The 18,900-nt window shown below is 39.3% G+C and overlaps 1 protein-coding gene across 2 annotated transcripts in view; it reads left to right on the top strand.

The window, feature by feature from the left end:
• Window positions 1-18,900, top strand: part of ABCC4 (ATP binding cassette subfamily C member 4) — a 159,795-nt gene that overhangs the window by 97,331 nt on the left and 43,564 nt on the right. Inside the window, exons 21-23 of one of the 2 annotated variants that reach the window (XM_055701915.1) lie at window positions 13,364-13,514; window positions 14,146-14,265; window positions 17,949-18,059. In XM_055701915.1, the coding sequence (XP_055557890.1) occupies window positions 13,364-13,514; window positions 14,146-14,265; window positions 17,949-18,059 (382 nt within the window). Of the gene's footprint in view, window positions 1-13,363; window positions 13,515-14,145; window positions 14,266-17,948; window positions 18,060-18,900 lie in introns of those variants that run through there. The other variant, XR_008730876.1, reaches the window with a different exon arrangement.

Below are 18,900 nucleotides of genomic sequence, written 5' to 3'. Positions count from 1 at the left end.
GAGACTACTTGAGCCACCAATGTAGGCTGTGGCTGAGACCACCACTGAATGTGCCATTCCCTTCTCACTACACACAAAACACATTGACTGCAGCTTTATGAAGTGAAAACGCTGAAGAAAAGGAAAATGTGAAGGAGGTGTCCACAGTAATTTCTTAAAAAAAAAAAAAAAGAAAGAAAGAAAGAAAGAAAAAAAAGCTGCTGCATCTGGATATTAGGAACAAAAAGTGCCTCAGACTGGAATAATAGCTTGGGTCACTTGCTTTCGTATGTGCACAAGAGTGGAACTGCCGTTCCTTGTTTCAGTACCACTGACCCCTGCATTTTATCGTGTGAAGGTGTCAGGGAAAGTGTGTAGAAGAAATTCCAGGATCTTTTAGTTTAACAATGACGTTGTTATTTTGTGATTTCTGTGAGAGGTGGGGTTCTGGGAGGTTTGTAGTGTTGTTTTTTCCAGTTTAGCCAGATTTTGTATGTATGCATATGTGAGTTTTCAGAGTTATTTTTTATTCATTACAGAATATCTTTTTCCTGTGTGTTTGCATATGTAAATTTGAAATACGATCATAAATCTGTTGTGAGAAAATAACCAGTGGTGGAATCTATGTTAAACGTCAGCGTATTTTCTTTAGCCTGGTACGTAGAGCAGACCTGTGTCTTGGGAGTACCTTTTGGTTTCCTTTCTGCTGAATCCTGGGTAGTTTTGCTTGATGGTTAGATCACAAGCTTCTGCAGCTGTGCTGAGGTTTAAATGAAAAATAAGTAAATTTAAAAATGAAGTGCCTTGACTGGTAGCACTTGAGTACTGTAATGTCACCAAACTTTTTCTCTGTGGAACTGATGTTGTAACTGTACATTCCCAAGATGCATACTGTAGCGCATCTTGCTAGTGCATAATGAAAGACCAGTTAAAACTTAAAGAAAAATAATAGGGGTATATATTTTTTTCATTGGTTACTTTTGAGCTCTAACTTCAGAAAAGGTTAAGATGATCATTATGTTAAAAACCTAATTTTGAGCATAGTCATTTCATATTCATGTGTGCTTTCAGTTTTGCTGTTTTCTTTGAAATAAGAAGGGGTTATATGCTGTGTTCTTAAAAACAAACAAGTGCTGTCCTGCCTGTCTGGTCATCGTTATCATCCCATTCACCCCACCCCCACCCATCACCCATCCCCCCCCAAAAAACAAAGAGGGGTAGGAGGTTGAGGAGGAAGAGGAGGCCTGAGTTGGACTTACGCTTCCAAGACCAACACACAGGAGCTGTGATTTAGCGCAGACACTTGTCTAAATAATGCAGTTCTTTATTGACCTTTCATTCCTCTGTCCTTGAATGCCGTGATTGTTAAATCCCAGTAGCCAATTAGTCTTGTTGATGGTGACCAGCAGTGGAGATAATCTATGCCAAAGCTATTGCTGGTCTTTACTCTGTACCTGTCATCACATTCCTTTAAATGTAAGGATAAGTGTACGGACTGTGTATTTACTCAGATTGATGGTATGTGTATAGCATAAACCGTGTAAAGTCTGGAGTCACTGCTAATAGGTGGATTCCTGTTTATACACAGACCTTGGTTTTCTAGGGAAGGCTAAAAGTCTGTTCTCACTATAGCAGTCATACGTAATCCAACCCAATCCTTTCCTTCACCCCATTTTTTTTTCCTATTTATCTTTGGGTGTAGAGTTTTTATAAGAACAGATATGCATCTCATTCTCTACATATCAGTGTCAAGGCAACAGGTATCCTTGCAATAACAAAGCTAATTTGTGTGGGAACATAATGTAACTTTCTAAATATTTTAGGATTTTTATTTACTTATAAGATTTGAAGATGTTCCCCCTTATCTAAGATAGAGAAGAAGATAAAATACTGAAAGATATGATTTTGTTTTGTCATCTCGCTTCCTTGTGTTTCCTTTACCACTTTTCTACTTTTCCTGTTTTTCTTAACTCTTTACCTTTTAATTTTTATGCTTCTCCATTTATATGGTGAATGTACATAATACTTTTGTTACTGGGCTGTTCCTTCCATTTTCTCAATGTAATGTGGCACACTGATGTTTTGAATATAGTACTCAGAAAAATAAAGCTAGCTGTCACTTAGGGGAGTTATATCTTCTCTTTTTCTTTCTAGAGTGTATGAGCCTTATGAGATGCAGTCTTCCTCTTCATTTCTCTTAACGTTTTAGAGCAGATTGTGGCTTGGTGGTGGGAAGACAAAACTGTAGTTGTTCTTGCAGTATTTTGGTATGTTAGACTGAAACCTGTAAAATACAAAATTTCAGTCAATTTTAAGTTGGCTCTTCTCCAAATTGGCTTCTCTGTTTTCTTTATCAGATTACTCTCAATATGTTTTCAGCTACTAGAAAGTAGGATGGTTGTATGGAAGTCCAGTGATGTGCCCTCATTTTGTGTTGTTTTGAAATTTCTCCCCTTCTGGTTAAGGTGGAATTTATAAAAGTTCCAGAGAGAGGTTCTGTTCGTCTGGGACTCTTTTATATTTGTTGGAAGGTATTTTCTTGTTTGCTTTTGTTCCTGTGAAAGAGGGCAAAGAAATACTCTGATGCAAGTGAACTGTAGTTCTGCTTTTCTTTTTGGTCCATCTGTCTACGTATATAGATATGTATACACACACACACACACACAACTTCTGGTTTAGGTGCCAAAGTGGGAATTTTTATTTTTGTAGGTATTGACCTGTTTTTTCAAGCATCATTGCAGCCTTTCACTTCTGTAGCACCAACTGATGGTTATTTTTAAGACTTCTGAGGATCATTAACATTTCTAACACTTCACAGTAGCCAGAAATCTTTTATTTCTGCTGTCAGTCATAGAGTGTAACAATCCTGTTCCAAATGATGATAAGTGCAAATCTTTTAGATTGCCTTAAACTACTGATACACTATAGATAGGACAACATATGCTTACAAACAAATTAGGATTTTACTGTTCGGCAAAAGGACTGGAGATTTCACTTTTGATTCAGGAAAGGAGAAAGTTGGAGGTAATTTGAGTTACTAAGCCATATAGCTGGGGGGTGTGTGTGTGTGTGTTAAATACTTATGCATATTTATGCCAAAAACAAACATGTGAGACAAGGAATTATCTTTAGCAAAAAAAGACGGCATCTCATAGAAATGTGCTGCCAGGGTTATGTGTGCATCTCATGCAGAACTTTTTTCTTGCTAAAGCTAGTACTGTGGCTGCCTGGTGAACTCTGCGGCTGATTTGAAAACTCTAGATGAGTTTGTTCTTCAAAAGGTAGAGACTGCAGTGTGGGCAGTTTTATACAGCAAAAAATGAGAGTTTAGCCGGGAACTGAGTATCATATGTCTTTGGGAAGCTTATACCTCTTTGTGTTACGTCTACGTTACAGGATAGTTTCGTGTTTTCTAAAAAACTTGATTCATTTGGATAGCACTCCTGAAACAGTAAAAATTTGTGTATTAAGAAAGGCTCTTTCAAGGACTAGAGAATAGCTGTTCCTGCACTATGGAAGAATAGAATGCTGAGTGATTGCATTTTTTTCCACAGTCACATCCCTAAGTCTTTTTTTTTCTTTCTGTTTTTCTTACTGGGTTTTGAAATCAGTCTAATGTTTAAATAAGCAGAGCTCTTACTATGAAAGTCACTTGTATGCTAAAATAATGGGGTTTAGATCTTCCCTTCTGAAACTGAAAATGTGCTGGCTTTGGTACCAAATTCAGTTGTCCATTCTTCTGTTAAACGTAACAGAATACTGAAAAAATAACATAATACTAAGAAAAATAATTTTTCATTTCTCTCACTAATAGAAAGTCTGAATTTTGGGGTTACACCTGGTATCAGTTAGTTACTTTGGTAAGTGTGTCTTTGTTGATGGTTTGTGATAAACTTCTGCAAAGTCTTCCTGATTGTCTTTGAACATATTTGCAACAAATTATAAATGAGCATGTGCTTACCACAGTAAATAGTATTTGTTCTCTGCCAAGGAAATTTCTTTTTACTTGTACAGAACACAGTGGCATCTAAACCTGCAGAGAATGGCTGAACTGGCTGAAACCTGATGGTGGTGGTGAGAGGCTGGTGCTGATTATTTAAAATATGGTTGCTGAAAACATCAGGCCACTGTTAGGCTTCCTGGAGCTGAGTGATCACCAAACAGAATGTAGTACTGAAGAATTACGAGACAAGAGTTTATTTTCAATAGGAAAGTAGTATTTTATAGCCCTATCAGAGTGGCAAAGCTCAGGGGAAGTTAGGAAAAAACCTAGAGACAGGCTAAAAAGCATTTTTTGCATATCTGCTATGAAAGAGTGTGACCAGAAAAGAACAAAAGGTAGTTTTATTTCTTAGGACAGCTGATGCTGTAGTCCTTAATATTTTACATAGTTTTCATTTAACGGGCAGAGGGGCTGCTGTGGAACTTACAGAAATATGAGTAATACTTCATTCCACCTAAAAATAAGTATATGAATAGTGTATTTTAAATACCAAGAACAAACAGTAAAATGCTTAAAAGCTTGTAATTGCTGTAAGGCTGAAGAGCTGTGTTACTGAAGAACTGATACTCTTTTTAACAGAAGAGCCCACAGAGCAAATGTAGCACAAAGCTTTTAAAGTTGCTGAAAGACCCAGAATTGACTTCTGGCAAAACAATTTGACTTGGCTGAGCAGAAAGGGTCATGCAGTTGAAAATGAGGTATTCTTGGGGAGGGCGTGGGACTGCTCTGGCCTTATGGCCATGAGGGACAAGAGGCCTGAGGCAGGAAAGTACATATAGCTCAAAGGCAGTTTGCTAAACTGCAGCATATGGGGCAGCAGCATCTGTGGCGAGCAAAATTTTGCCAGACAGAACTGGGAAAAAATATGCACAGCATGGATGAAAAGGTTGTGCTAATATCATCATATAGCTCAGAGGAATTCCTCACAGGAACAGCAAACAGTATTTTATAAGTTAATGGACTAGATCATAAGAACACTAAATAATGCCATGGCGGGTCAATGCAGTGGTCCATCTAAGCCAGTGATCTTTCTCCAGCAGTAGCAATATAGGAGATGCTGTGTGAGGAGAGCATGAGAACCTGGGTGCTTTCTGTGTTTCTGCAGCATTCACAGTTTTGTGCTGGGGGTGTCAAAAGGCCTATCGTTTCCCAGTCTTTTTACTGTCCATTTTTTGCATCATTTTGTATCAGCTTGTAAAATCTGCCTTCTGCAATCTAATAGCCTGAAAGCAGTGAGATATTTGTTGATTGGGGTTTTTTTATTTATTTTGTTCTATATATATATTCTCCTTCTATGGAAAGAAAGCAATAATTATCACTGCAAGAAAAACTGCTTTTATAAGGTTTGCAAGTGAGATAAGACTGAGGACTATTATTGCCAAATCAGCCACTGCTGGTAAAGTGCTAAACATATCAGCAAAGGACAAAGCAGGAGATGCATCATTTGTAGTAGCACTAAAGAGAAAAGTACCCATTGCTGAATCAAATGTTTTGATTTCATCAGGGTCTGTACTCAGTGAGGCTGTCTTGAGCTTATATAGCTGGGGAAAAGTTCTGGAAATGGCTTCTAAGAGGTAGGAGGAGAGCAGAAATTGTCAAGCCATTCTTTATTTTCCTTTAAAAATATCAGTTATTGGGCAGCAGGAACTGATAGAGGAGAGATAAAAATGCATTGCTCTGGCAATATTGAAGCAAGTGGAACAGCCAACAAAGTGACACTTGGTAATGGTGGGGGGCATTGGAGTCACAAATCCCCTAAGGTAATGTGATGGAAAGGGATGCTTTCTGCTACCTGGGAAGTAGAGGAACTCTGGGAGGGTTGGGTGGTGCCAGACATTTTTCTGTATTATTACAGGCAGGTTCTGGCAAGAGCTGTCGGGAAAGCAAAGCATGCATGTGTGCATGTTCTACACTCTGTGATTAATGCCATTTCCTCAAACTACCATGTAAAATTGTGCTTGGCATCTGAGGTGTTCCACAGGAAGATGCATTTCTCATAGTACAAAGAGCACTGTAGTTTATGTGAATAGGTTTTCTGTGTGTGCGTTTTTTTCCTTGAGAAAGCACTGTAAGAATATAGCCAGGGACTGTGGACATTTACAGAAAAGACAACAAACTTAGCACTACTGAACAACAAAACGTATTCACTTTTTGTATAATTTTTACAGGGAGATCAGAATAAAGTTGTAAGTAACTCCCTATAACTTCCAGAAGAGGACCTCTCACTTCTATATAGATCCTCATTGCAAAGTTGTGCCTTGCTGCTGGAATCACTGAGAACACTTATTTTGCAGATGTGCCTAGTGGGAACAAGGTGCAATAGAAGAAAAGCATTTGAGAAAATCGAATCAAAGGTCCTCCTCAAGTTTGTACTGCTTCTAAATAGAAAAATACATTGTCCACACACATTTGCAAGAATGGATGTTGGCACGATCCTTTGACAGTATTGGTTTTCATGTACAGTGGGTATGAACAGGAGCTGCATAGAGATGCATAAGTAGAGGCCATAGCTTTGGCTCTGATAAAAGCTTGTTTTTTCATGGAAAATCTGTATTAGCTGGAAGTAATTTATTACCATGGTCAAAGGGCCTTGGCAACCAACTTCTTACATGGGTGAAGGTAATATATCATAAAAAGGAAAATAACCTCTATATGATGTGAGAATGTAGTGTGGATTTTTAAAGGAGGAGTATTTTGAGTGCCTGGCAGAATCACAAAGTCCGGAGCTTGATTATGCATCTGTTTCTAAAGCATCAATATCTGGAAGTCTCAGACAACATATGGACTGTTGATTTTTTTGGGAACTGCTATTGGGAGTGAGACCTGCATAAGGTAGTTAAGCTTTTTGGCCCAGAGTGCCCAGAAAGCCTGTTTCTGGCCCTCAATGTAGGGTAAGCAATTGTTGATGATAGGATGCTGTTTAAACACAACAGAATGGTGGCAGTGCCCCAATGTATTAAAGAAAATGCTCTTTTTATTGTAAGGTCACTTATTAAAGAACAATTGGACACAGTTCAGCGTGGTCTCAAACAAGTATTAAGGATTCTCACTTAATGGCAAAATGCATGCCAAGTGAAATGAATGAGAATGTTGGTGACACTGAAAAATTTGCCCTGAGGAGCTAAGTATATGCTTGTTTGCTTGAAAACACAATGATCCGGAAGGACTATCTTATAGAGACAAGAACAAATAGAAGGTACTAGTGTTAAGGATGTCATTGGGAATTTTGAATACTTTTCTATGGTATATCGAACAGATGTATTCAGCCCATTTGCAGTGACATACGGATTTAGTTAGGTAACCTCTTGTCGACTAATTGCAAATAGCAGGATTCAGAGGTGGAGAGGGTGTCTTGCAGGAGATAAGACGAGCTTGCTGGTTTTGAAGCTTTTTGAGCTGGCAGTACTTAGTTCTTACTTTTTTCTTTCACTCAGTTTATCTGAAATTACAGTTTTCATTTTTTTCCTAGCTGTGCCTTTTTTCCTCCCTTTCAGTGCATTGGTTGTCTTGTCTTTATATTCCAAATTTTCTCATGGATGCACATTTTCCTAAAGCTGAATTAACACTGGCTGAGAGCTGTTATTCCTGGCAAAGATTGCTGTCACTGGTTGCTTCAGAAAAGGACGACATCTTTTAAATATTGGAGTTACGTACAACACTTTTTCTCCTGTACTCATAAGTCTTCATTGCTTTTTCTCACAAGACAAATCTGTTCCTGGCAGTTTGATGCAAGCAATAGTATAAGCAGCCATATGTACTTTTTTTTTAATCAGTTTCGAAAGAAAAGCCATAAATTTTATTAAAAAGGTGGTTTAAAGACAAGACTACACACCTCAACTCAGCCACTTTAAGTGAGTAAAATGACATAGAGCGGTACTTAGGATTACAGTACAAAGGTAAAGCATTTCTATTTTGAGGTTTTCTGGGTTTTTTGTAATAAGGGAGAAAAAAATGCAAAAAATCTATGATGTGGTTCACTATGCTGCTCTGGATGCAGCTGGCCTGAGTGAAGTGTTTATTGCTCTGATCTGCTCGTTGCAATGTCTTCTCCCCGGGGAAGCTTGTCCTCTGGTGTGCCAGTGGAACCAGTCGCCTGTGCAGTTGTGCTTTAACAGAGCTGCAGGACAGTCAGTCCAAGTCAGTTTGAAAAAGCATGTTAAAAGAAAAAAAAACTGTTCAAGGAAAAAGAAAATGTCAGAACTGGATTAGAGATTGATTGTGTGTGCGGTTATTTGGCAGAGCCAACGAGGAAATAATTTTAGTCACGGGGAGGGGAGGAGGAGGAAGGGTGATGCCAAGCAAGTACAAACAGAGTGAGGTTTTGTAGTTTCTTGACCTGGCTTTACTTCAGACAGCACAGCCTGACTGAGAGTGCCCTAAGTTAATGCAGTTAAGATTGCAAACTTGAAATCCAGGATATGCAGGACATGCATCGTTGCTATTTTTAAATTAGTATGGCTTTATGGCAGCGTCCATGGGCTAACATAATTCTTGGGAGTACATATTGGGGTCCAGGGAGCAGAAGTTGGGGGGGGGAGGGGGGGGGGGAGGAGGGGGAGAGGAGGGCAGCGTGGGTATATTTGACTTCTGCATAAATATTGGTAAAACCAGTCCTGGAACACTGCAATTCCTGGGTGGGATTTGACTGCAGATTCTGTCATCAAAATTTAGGTATTTCTTTGTTGGGCTCTAGGTGTTAACTTCGTTGTAGTCAGAGGGCATCTAGTCAATATAGTTAGTGGAACCGAGAGAAAAACTCAACCATAGGGTCACTAGGTATCCACTTAAAGGTTAGATGAATCACTTTCTAAACTTCTAAACTAGGACAGGAGTCTCACTTTGTAGGTCGCATGTAGACTCCCACATTTGGGTTTCTGAGTCTCAAATCACCTCAAATCGCATCCCTTGAGCTCCAGTTGTTCATTAAAGATCCTACCAGGTCACCAGCTGCAAGTCCAGAATGTTGTGGTTCCTATGGTAGTGGGTCCCATATCATAGCTGTCAAACCCATGTGGATGACTTGGCATCACAAATCACACTAGGAGCTTAAACAGACCCACGGCTGCATGGTACCCCTTATGCATGTATTTTATGAAATACTGAAATACATTGTAAGGTCCATTTGAAAAAAACCAAACAAACAAACAAAAAAAGTGCAAAACATCTTTCTGCATTGTGGAAGAAAATGGTAGACCTCAAAGAACTGACTCTGAGCTCATTAGAGAGAAGACCAGAGAGGTGTTTTAAGGGTACATTCATGAGGAGATAAAGGACTATAATTACCCACCAGTGCAAAGTGCCAGCAGATCTGAGGGATTCAAAATGATATTCCACATGAAGGCCAGGTACCTTTTTCAAAGAAGTACTTAAGCCAAACATGAAATATTGAACTCAGGGTATAACTGTTATGGAAGGGCAGTGATCTATATGACAGAAGGGTAGACTTCTCATGAGATATCTTGAACTCTCGATTTTGCTTTTGCATTTTTGTCCTGTCAACTTTATTAACTGACTTCAAATGGCTTACAGTTTATTGTAAGATTTCTAACATGACATAAATGGTATAGTTTCTGCAACAAAAGGAAAAGCTTATACCTTGTGATAAACGTATGGCTTTTATACCTTGTGATTCCCATGTTTTTCCAGATTTTTATAGTTTTTTCGTACTGTTTCTTTACCTTGTACTAAATGCTTTTCCATGGTCTGGTTGTGGGACAGAAATACCTCGTTCTTCCTAGATCAAGACCTGTTTGAGGTAGAAATTCCAGGGTATCACTCTTAGCACCTATAAGAATTATGAATGTGTAGGTCACCAGAAGATGAAGGGAAAGCACATTTCGCAAGTGTATGTGCTGATCAGAGCATTCACTTCCCCAGAGGGTTGTAGGAGGATATGCTTGCTCCAGTAAGACAGGAGATTTCTTGAGGAAAAATAAACCACAATGAATGTAGTGACTGACCGAAGCAGGACTGAAATCTCTCAGGCAATCAAGAGGATGACTCCCGACAGAAAACAGCACATGCTTTTCTGTACTTCAGGGATAGAGTACGTGCAGTCTGTGAGTGGGAGAGTCTTCTTTCTCCAGGGAGACTGAAGCAAATTTGAAGGTGAACATTGGACAGTATGGCTCCATTTGGAAGCAAATTAGATTCCTCCAACCAGGTCTCTTCAGACTTGGTAGCCTGTGTGTCTGTTACCTTTTGTGTAAGGTGGCCTTGTTTCCAATACTGTGCAGATAGCTATAAAATGTGATTAATTGGCTGCTATTTTTTTTTAATTTGGCTATTGTTTTTTGCACAGTCATTACAGAAGACACTTAAATGCTGAAATAAAGAAATACTGTAAAAGATGTTGGTTTTATAGGCCGTATTTCTTTTGCGTAGGGAGATCTTGCCTGCTTAGTCTTCTGATGCAATGTGCAATTGTAAGCTGATTCTGCCAGACGAGGCCTAGATACCCAGTCCTGAACATTTGTTGCTGTGCAAACTAAATACCTAGCTCACCACTTGTCTCCAGAGTGGAGAGCAGTCAGACTACTCCTGTTATCGTTATTGTCAGCCGGCTGATTATCTCACGTCCTCCAGCTTGCATGCTGTAAATCTACTAGAAGTTGGGGCAGTCTCCAGCTGAAGAGGTTAGTTGTCTCTTGTGAAACTGGGGAGCTAGAACCTTTGCCTTACCTCACGCAGTAACTGTATGATTACAGTCTGCAAATGGTTGTGTCTGGCTTTCAGACTACTTCATTAAGAGTTAATTTATATGCAAGTTTGGTTTTCCAAAAAAACAACACACATGACTGATCCACCCTATCATAAATTTTTATAATGATAAGGTGGTGCAGGCTCATCTAAAATTCCTTCCAAAGGCGGTGTCAGATTTTTACTTTAGTCATCCTAACCATCTTTTCCTTCCCTGTACTTTTGCTGTAGCAAGGCTTTGTTTACATGAGCTGGATCCTAATAGTTCAGCTCCCACCCCCACCCCCACCGGCACTTTGCAACATATTGTAGTTTATCATCACTATAACTTCAGTTTGGCTTTTTTATTTTTTATTAAGCATTTATTTTCCTCGGAATTCTTTTCCTTGAAACAGATTTCCTCAACGCTTCACTTCAGGTTTGTGGCTGATGGTATGAAGAGACAGAAGTACTTCAGAAACTGCTTTTTTTTGACTGTCTAGGAGGTGATGGAGGGAAACGGGGAAGGCAAGAGGCATATAAAGCAGATTTGGGAGTGAGTTGTCAGAAGGAAAGAACAGACTTCGATCTCCATTTGCCAATAAAGATGGAGGTGAAGGAGGCTTCAGAAATCAGCATGTGAATGGCTGACAGGCTTGGCAGAGACAATGAGCAGTACTGGGGAAAACAGTGATCTAGACAGGAGAAAATTTGGAGGAGGTCAGGAATCTATATTTCCTTTCTTCTTATCCCACAATAAAAACTAAATATGCTTACAGGGCTTTAAAGAATGCCAGAGAAGTAGAAGGTAGAGAAGGGCTGACAGCAGCGCTGGTGAGGAGTTGAGGTGCTTTGTCTTGCTTTATGCTGACATAACCATGTGCATAATTGATCCAAGTGAAATACAGTGCACTCTCGCTGCCGCCTTACCTCCTCATGATGAAATCTAGGTAAAATGTCTGCAATCTAATGTATGTATCTAGAAGGTCAAACAGCATGGTGCCATCAACACCTTAACTCACAGATAAGCAGTGTAGTGGTAATGCAAGCTTCTTTCAGAGCTTATACCCCATACCTACCCAATAGCTATATTCCTTAATAGATTTATAAGACCCTATAACATGCTTTCAGGATCTATGAGATGCAAGGCTGTTACACTGATAAATCTTGTATCATGAGCTAAGATCTTGCCTAGAGCTGGACTAAATTGTGCTGACTCATGCAGTTGTAATGCATAAGGTGTGTGGATTTACTGTTTGGTCAGGTGAAATTAGGGTAAAGTCGGCAAAACCTCGAGAAAAAAACAGGCGTAAGGGAAAAGGATGTGCTCCGTTTTGGCATTAGCGCATGTGTGTGTGGGCTACCAGAAGCACAACAGGAAGGGCCGTGTTTTGTATGCACTCCCACTGAAAGGGTTTGAAAATCCAGGTGGCGCTCTGGTATCCAACCTTAGCTGACGTGTTGTGTAACTTTTCCAACTCCATGCACAGATAAAGGTATGGAAGCCTTTTTATTGTAAGACGTGGACTCTCGGGACCCAGTGGTCACCAATGCATTTTTGGCATCCAAAAATCAGGCAGCCACAAAATTCAGTTGGAATCTACTTGTGCGTCATATGTGATGAAGGTGGCTCCTCTACAGTCCATAAAGTGGAGACCTTAGAGAAAATATTGTCATTTTAAAGGAATTTGTTAATGAAAATAGTACAGAAATTTAGTGTTGAGCTAGTATTTTAGTTGTCTGGGTTTTTCTTCTTGTATGGTGGGGGTTTCCCCCCCTCCCTCTTTTTTTAAGGAGCAAATGGGCATACCCTGATCTCAGTATGCCAGGGCTCCTGCCATACATACATACACACACAGAGCTGGTGTTCTGAAATAAATTTGTGTGCAGATAATGCTTTTAGTAATGTATTCAAACGAAGTATGATGTGAAGGATGTGAAGCGGTCTGCAGGAAATAGGGGATTTAATTCAGAAAGTTGGACTAGGACCCACTGTCCTAAGCAACAAAGCTTCATTCCACATTATATCTAGTTTTCTAAAGGTAAATTCAGGTGTACGCCAACTTTTCATCTTGTAGTCTGAAATAAACCTGGTAAAACTAGCCTGTTACGACACTTCTTGCAGTGTTTAAGATATTTTTTTTTTTAATGTGTCCCTAATGCAAACCTTTGGAAGGAGAAAGCTTGCTTTCCCTGATGCTGGGTTTTCTTCCTAAATGTGACAAAGTTGGTTTTAGGACAAAGTTACAAGCCTGTGTTGAAAGTTGCCCTTCTGACTGTCTAGTCTTTTCAACTGAAAGTCAGTCTTTCAAGAATTTCTTTTTACCTGGAATGAAAAAACATATCCCTGATTAGTTGTCTATTACATTAATCATCTATGACTTTGTTACAGTAGTCACAGAGTAGTCCACAAAGAAAGACACTAATGTTCAATCAACCAGTTTTGTACAGACATTTCTTAAAGAACAGATAATGCAGAAGAAAACAATAAACTGCACAATTAGTCAAATTAGGTATTACTGTAAATTCTTCAGGTTACTTAAAAATTGATGTTGCTCATATGTTATACAATGCATCCACTCTTAAATTTGGTAGTTATGTTTAAATATTTAAGTGTTTCAATAGTGTTAAGTAGTTTTATACTTGTTCTAAATTAAATTCTTCTGGCAAAGAGTTTTTTATTTTGTTTCTATTGTGCTGCAGACTCTCCTACAGATTTTTGGTGTGGTGGCTGTGGCTGTGGCAGTGATTCCTTGGATACTCATCCCCTTAATTCCACTATTTATTCTTTTCATTTTTCTTCGACGATATTTCTTAGACACATCAAGAGATATTAAACGTCTAGAATCCACAAGTATGTAGTTTGGCGGGACTTAATGTTAGTTTGAACCCTGCTTATTATTATGTGAAATGCTAGTATTTTATAGACAATCCATCAAAGATTTTTTCTTTTGCTATGCAAATAACTTCCTTATTGCCTTGGTTCTCAGCTAATGAATTACATGCTTAACTCCTGTTTTGCATAATGATAAACCTTAGGTATGACAGTTTTAACTATCTGTAAGTAAAGCTAGTTAAGAACATGCTAAGTTGCTGATCTTTGGAACCTTGCATGCACATATTAATGATGTTTCTGACCTAATCTGAGTCTTGTGCCTGACTTTAGCTTGACTATGATATGAAGTATTAAGCATTATGAATAACAGACATGGGTGCCTCATGTCATTAATAAAGTTCTTCGGTGACAGCTATTGTTAAAAACATAAGGCATTTTTCTATAAATTAAGCTGTCTGGCTGTCCGATTCTATTTGAGTAAGAGAACTTTGGTTAAAGATACTGCATATTTATTCTAAAAGGATGCAATACAGTAACTTTAAATACAAATGGTTAAATACAAATAGTAGGATTAAAGATTAGCGTAGTACAAAAAGAATTAAATGTTGTCCCTCAGCTATTGCTAAGTTACTCTCATTTCCCTTTGTAGCTCGAAGTCCAGTGTTCTCCCACTTGTCGTCATCCCTCCAGGGACTTTGGACTATTCGGGCTTTGAAAGCAGAGGAAAGATTTCAAAAATTATTTGATGCACACCAAGACCTCCACTCAGGTTTGTGATGAATTGATGTGAAAAATCAAATACTTTGCTCTGTAGGAGGGAAATATCTTATGCCCTCAGCAACTTGTGTATAATGTACATTAAAATCAGTAGGAGCTGTGCATTTGTCTCTTTAGGGTAAAATTTCTCTATTAGAACAAAAATGTTATTATCTGTCTAGATTTTGAGAGTTTACTTTGGGCTGTAATATAATTTGAGATACCCACACATATGTTTTAACAATGTCTAAGATAAATATTTTAAAGTATGCCTGCTAAGAATGTTTAAAGAATCATTTTTGACATTTTCCTGGGTTCCATCTTTAAAAAGAGAAAGGGTAGGAAATAAGCTATATTATGAAGCATTTAATATTAAGTACTGTGCTAGGAGTGGGCAGACATGATTAATATAAATCATACTGGAAAAGTTTCATAAATCTAACTTCTTTTTTTACTTTGAGCAGCTTTCAGGGCTTAAACCTAGTATATGGTATTAACATGTGATTCTTTACCGTTATCAATTAAATGTTCTCTATTACAATGTTTTTCAAGATGCAGAATGCAAGTTTTGGATTTTGTGTTTGTTAGGTAAGATCTTGAATTTCCTTTATCATAAGATGCACAAGTATATTGTACGGCTTTTTTGTGATTTATAGACCTCTAAGGTTTCAGACCAGACCAGCTGATCTTTTCTGAAGTACAGTTATCACGGGGCTGTAGAATCATGCAGACTGACCTCTGTGTTGAGCCCAGCAACTTGTGACCTGTCTTCCAGGAAGGCGCCTCCAATTTTGAATTCCCCATTTCTTAATATTTTCAAGTTGCTAGTTATCTGGCCAAAGTAATGTTACAGTAGCTGACAGCAGGGGAACACAAAGTTGTTTTTTAAGCTTTGTATTAAAAGACAGCTTTATTCAGTAACTGCATATAAAAGTTTCACTATACAAAAAGGAACCTGCTTTTGAGATCAAGCTTCAGTGCTTCTAGTTGTACTCTTTTATGTACCTACGTGCTTCATCTTGGTGTCTTTCCCAACAGAGAATTGGGGGTGTACCAGCTTGCTTAGTGTGTGTTCAGGTTTTGGTCCTCAAAGGGAATATGAGCCAGCAGTGTGTCTGGGCAGCAAAGAAGGCTGACAGCTGGGCTGTGTTAACAGGAGCACAGCTAGTGGGAGGAGGGAAGTGATTATCCCCCTCAGCACTTGTTAGGCCACATCTGGAATACTGCATCCAGTTATGGACCCCCAGCTACAGGAAACACTCTTACAAACTTGTGTGAGTTCAGTGGAGGAGCCACTGAGTTGGTCAGGAGACTAAGAAGAGAGATCTCCCTCTGAGGAGAGGCTGAGGAAACTGAGCTTGTGCAGCTTGCAGAAGAGAAGGCTTACAGAGGATTTAATAGCTGCCTTCCAGTACCTGCAAGGATGTTACCAAAAAGATAATCGGGGTCTTCACAGTGGTGCATGGTGGGAGGAGCAAGAAAATGAGTGTAAGTTGCAACAAGAGCGGTTTCACATGGATACAAGGCAAATCTATTTCACTATGAGGACAGTCAAGCAGAGGAGCAGGTTGCCCAGAGACATTGTGCAGGCTCCATCTGTGTCGATTTTCAAGACCTGAACTGCATAAAGCATGGAGCAACGTGGTTTGACCTCGGAGCAGACTGTGCATGGAACAGGAGTTTGAACCAGAGACCTCCGGAGTTTGCTTCCATCCTAAATGATTCTTTGATACTAAATGTGTGCAAGAAGTAACCAACTACGTTTCATACTATCTCACAAAGTTGGAGTGCTGAGTTCTTAAGTCTCCCAAAGAATTTTGAATTCTTTCCTGCATTGCAGAAGAGTCTCCCAACCAGCAACGGATTTGTTTAGCGCTTTTGGGTGAAGTGGTATCCTCCTGTCTATTTAGGGCTGAGCCTGGGAAACAGGACACCCTTTTCAAACCCTCTTTCAGGGATGCCTATTAATTTGATATTAAATAATCTTGAGATAAATATCTAAAAGGTTTACTGAGGTTTGACCAAACCTAAGTTTCCTTCCTGCCAGTACAACATCTCTATAAGCAAGCTCATAAGTCATCAGAAGTTACACCATGATGAGTCTTCGGTAGTCCCCGTGATTGCCATATTCCTTCCTGCATGCACAGTGACCCTGGTTATACAGGGAGGTTGCAGAATGACCATCCCAAGCTGGCAGTTTAGTGCACTTTCCTGGACAGCAGGATCAATGGAGCAAAACCTTGGAGCTGAAAATCCTACAACCCAAGTGTTCCGTTTCCTGGTCTTATAAGTACAGTATTGCACCAAAAATGACCTTTCCTGTCACCAGGAAGCCACTGTAGGCTTTTTCCAGGGACACTTGGCTCCTGGGTTTCAGAGAGGTACCTATATTATCATGGTGAATTCCATTTCTGGAACTAGGTTTGTGACTTGATGAGGCACTCTTCTGCATATGTCATTCTGTGTGCCTAAGTATATGACTGCCCATCAGACCATATCAAATGTCTTGTTTAATGAAACTGGCTGGTGAATGTGTGTTCAGGCATAGGCAGTTAGAGCTGACATAAATGGAACTAAGAGGTTACCAGCTTTGGACCTCACCTGGCTGCCTCTTGTCATCCTTGCTCTTTCCCTCCGCTGCCCTCCAGAAGTGACATGGAGTTCTGTTGACTGAATAGTTGGTTCGGTCACCCCGTAATCTGGCCATCCAAAATGATCTGGCTTAAAACCAGACTTACCTCCTCACGTTTTATTTTATTTTTATTATAATTTTTTTTGTGTGTAAAAGGGAGAATTTCTTTAGTTTTAATCTTTCCCGGCATTGGCCTAAGGAACACTGAAACAGTTGAAGCGGCGCTGATCTTATGACAAGCAATGCAGAAAGGGTTGGAATGGTAACCCTCTGCTGTGACTTGGTAACAGCTGGAACAATTCATCTGACCGCAGCCTAAGCGATAAATAATGCCATACTTTGCTATGGCTACTTGACTTCTGGTTTTAGCCCTGAATTCAAACACTTCACCTTCTGTATGGCAACGTCTTTTCCTGCCGTCTCCTGTATCTTGTACTGTAGTATATCTGTCTGGGATGGAATTTAGCACCAAACTGTGGAGCCCTGGATGTGGGTGCCCAGTGGACATGTCCACCTGTGAGCTTTCCCAAAAGTACCTATGTGCATTTAGTCAATTGAATAGCTCTGTAACCCCACTGGCTGTATTGAGCAGCTCTTATGGGAGCTTAACCAGCTGCAGCTGCCTTCTGAAGACTTGGGTCTGACAGCTGTGTTGTGCAATGTTCTAGGTGAAAACTTGTAGAGTGTAGTCCAGCTACAGCAGTGTAGTTGTACTTCTGCTTTTTGTATAAGACTCCCGAGTCCACCAGAGTTAAAAAAAGGCTTCCATTTTAAGGAAGCAGACCATGCTTCAGGCCTTGACGACTTCTTTTTCTTCCTAGTACTGTATGTTATACTCGCTGTGGTCCTGTTGTACTTGCTATTGGTGTGAAAACTATGTTAGACCATTATGAGAAAACTGGACAATGTTCTGATCATCATCAGTCCATGCAGACATGCACTTGAGGATTGCAATGCTGTTTTTTAACAACTTACAGTATTAACATAAATTAATTTAGTAATAATTATACAGATTGGTTTTCTAATAATCCACTGTTCTTATGTCTTTGTAAAATACACTTTAGAGGCCTGGTTTCTATTTTTGACGACCTCGAGGTGGTTTGCTGTGCGTCTGGATGCCATCTGTGCCATTTTTGTTATAGTGGTTGCTTTTGGTTCCCTGCTTCTCGCCAAGAGTAAGTACAGATGTTAGAAAAAGTTCACTCAGTAATTACCATGTATAGTAATGTCTAATTCTTTTTCATAGATTGCTGTTTCCAATTGTTTAAGGACTGTAATTAAATTAAATGTTTCTTTCTAGATCATGATCTCTTCCTCAGTCTAGGGCATTGGGGCTGTATCTGCTTTCTTGCAAATACTGGAGGCAGTTCAGACATCTTCCGGGCTTAGGCATGCATCCACCATCATCCCCAAATGTACAGACAGACTTGAAGAGCTGTAGTCTTCACTTTTGAGATTCTGACTTTCAGAGCAATAAAAACAAATAAATATTTTTCTTTTTCCCCACCTTTGCCTTTCTTTTTTAGGCCTACATGTCTTTGCTTTTCATACTGAAACACCCACAGAGCTGCTTCTTAACAACTTTTTCCTTTCTACATATGGCACAGTAGGCCAAAAGGCAAGCTAAAATTCCTAGGGATATTCTTCTAATATCTCGGGTCAGCAGGATAGGCCAGTTCCAGAAAGAAAATAGCCTTGTAATAATACGTTTTATGTTCACTGTCGCTCATGAACTGTCATTAGTGTATGCATCATCCAGGATGTAATTGGGTTAGATGTACTAGAATGAGATAGTCATCTAAAATATGAAGGAAGGAGTAATTACCTTGGACATGAAAATTAGCGGTAATTTGCTGGTTTTGTTTCTTTTCTTTTTCCTTTGAATAAGTTCTATATATGCATGTGTGTTTTAAAATTTGAACACTGCTGCTCAACACTGAAAATTTTGAGCTAAGTTTGATGTTATTAGAATGCAAAAGACAAGTCAAAACAATGGTCCTGAATCTTTCTTTGCCT

This window comes from Falco cherrug, chromosome 2 (assembly GCF_023634085.1).
Source record: "Falco cherrug isolate bFalChe1 chromosome 2, bFalChe1.pri, whole genome shotgun sequence".
Classification (NCBI taxonomy): domain Eukaryota; kingdom Metazoa; phylum Chordata; class Aves; order Falconiformes; family Falconidae; genus Falco; species Falco cherrug.
This window is presented reverse-complemented; position numbering and strand designations above follow the sequence as displayed.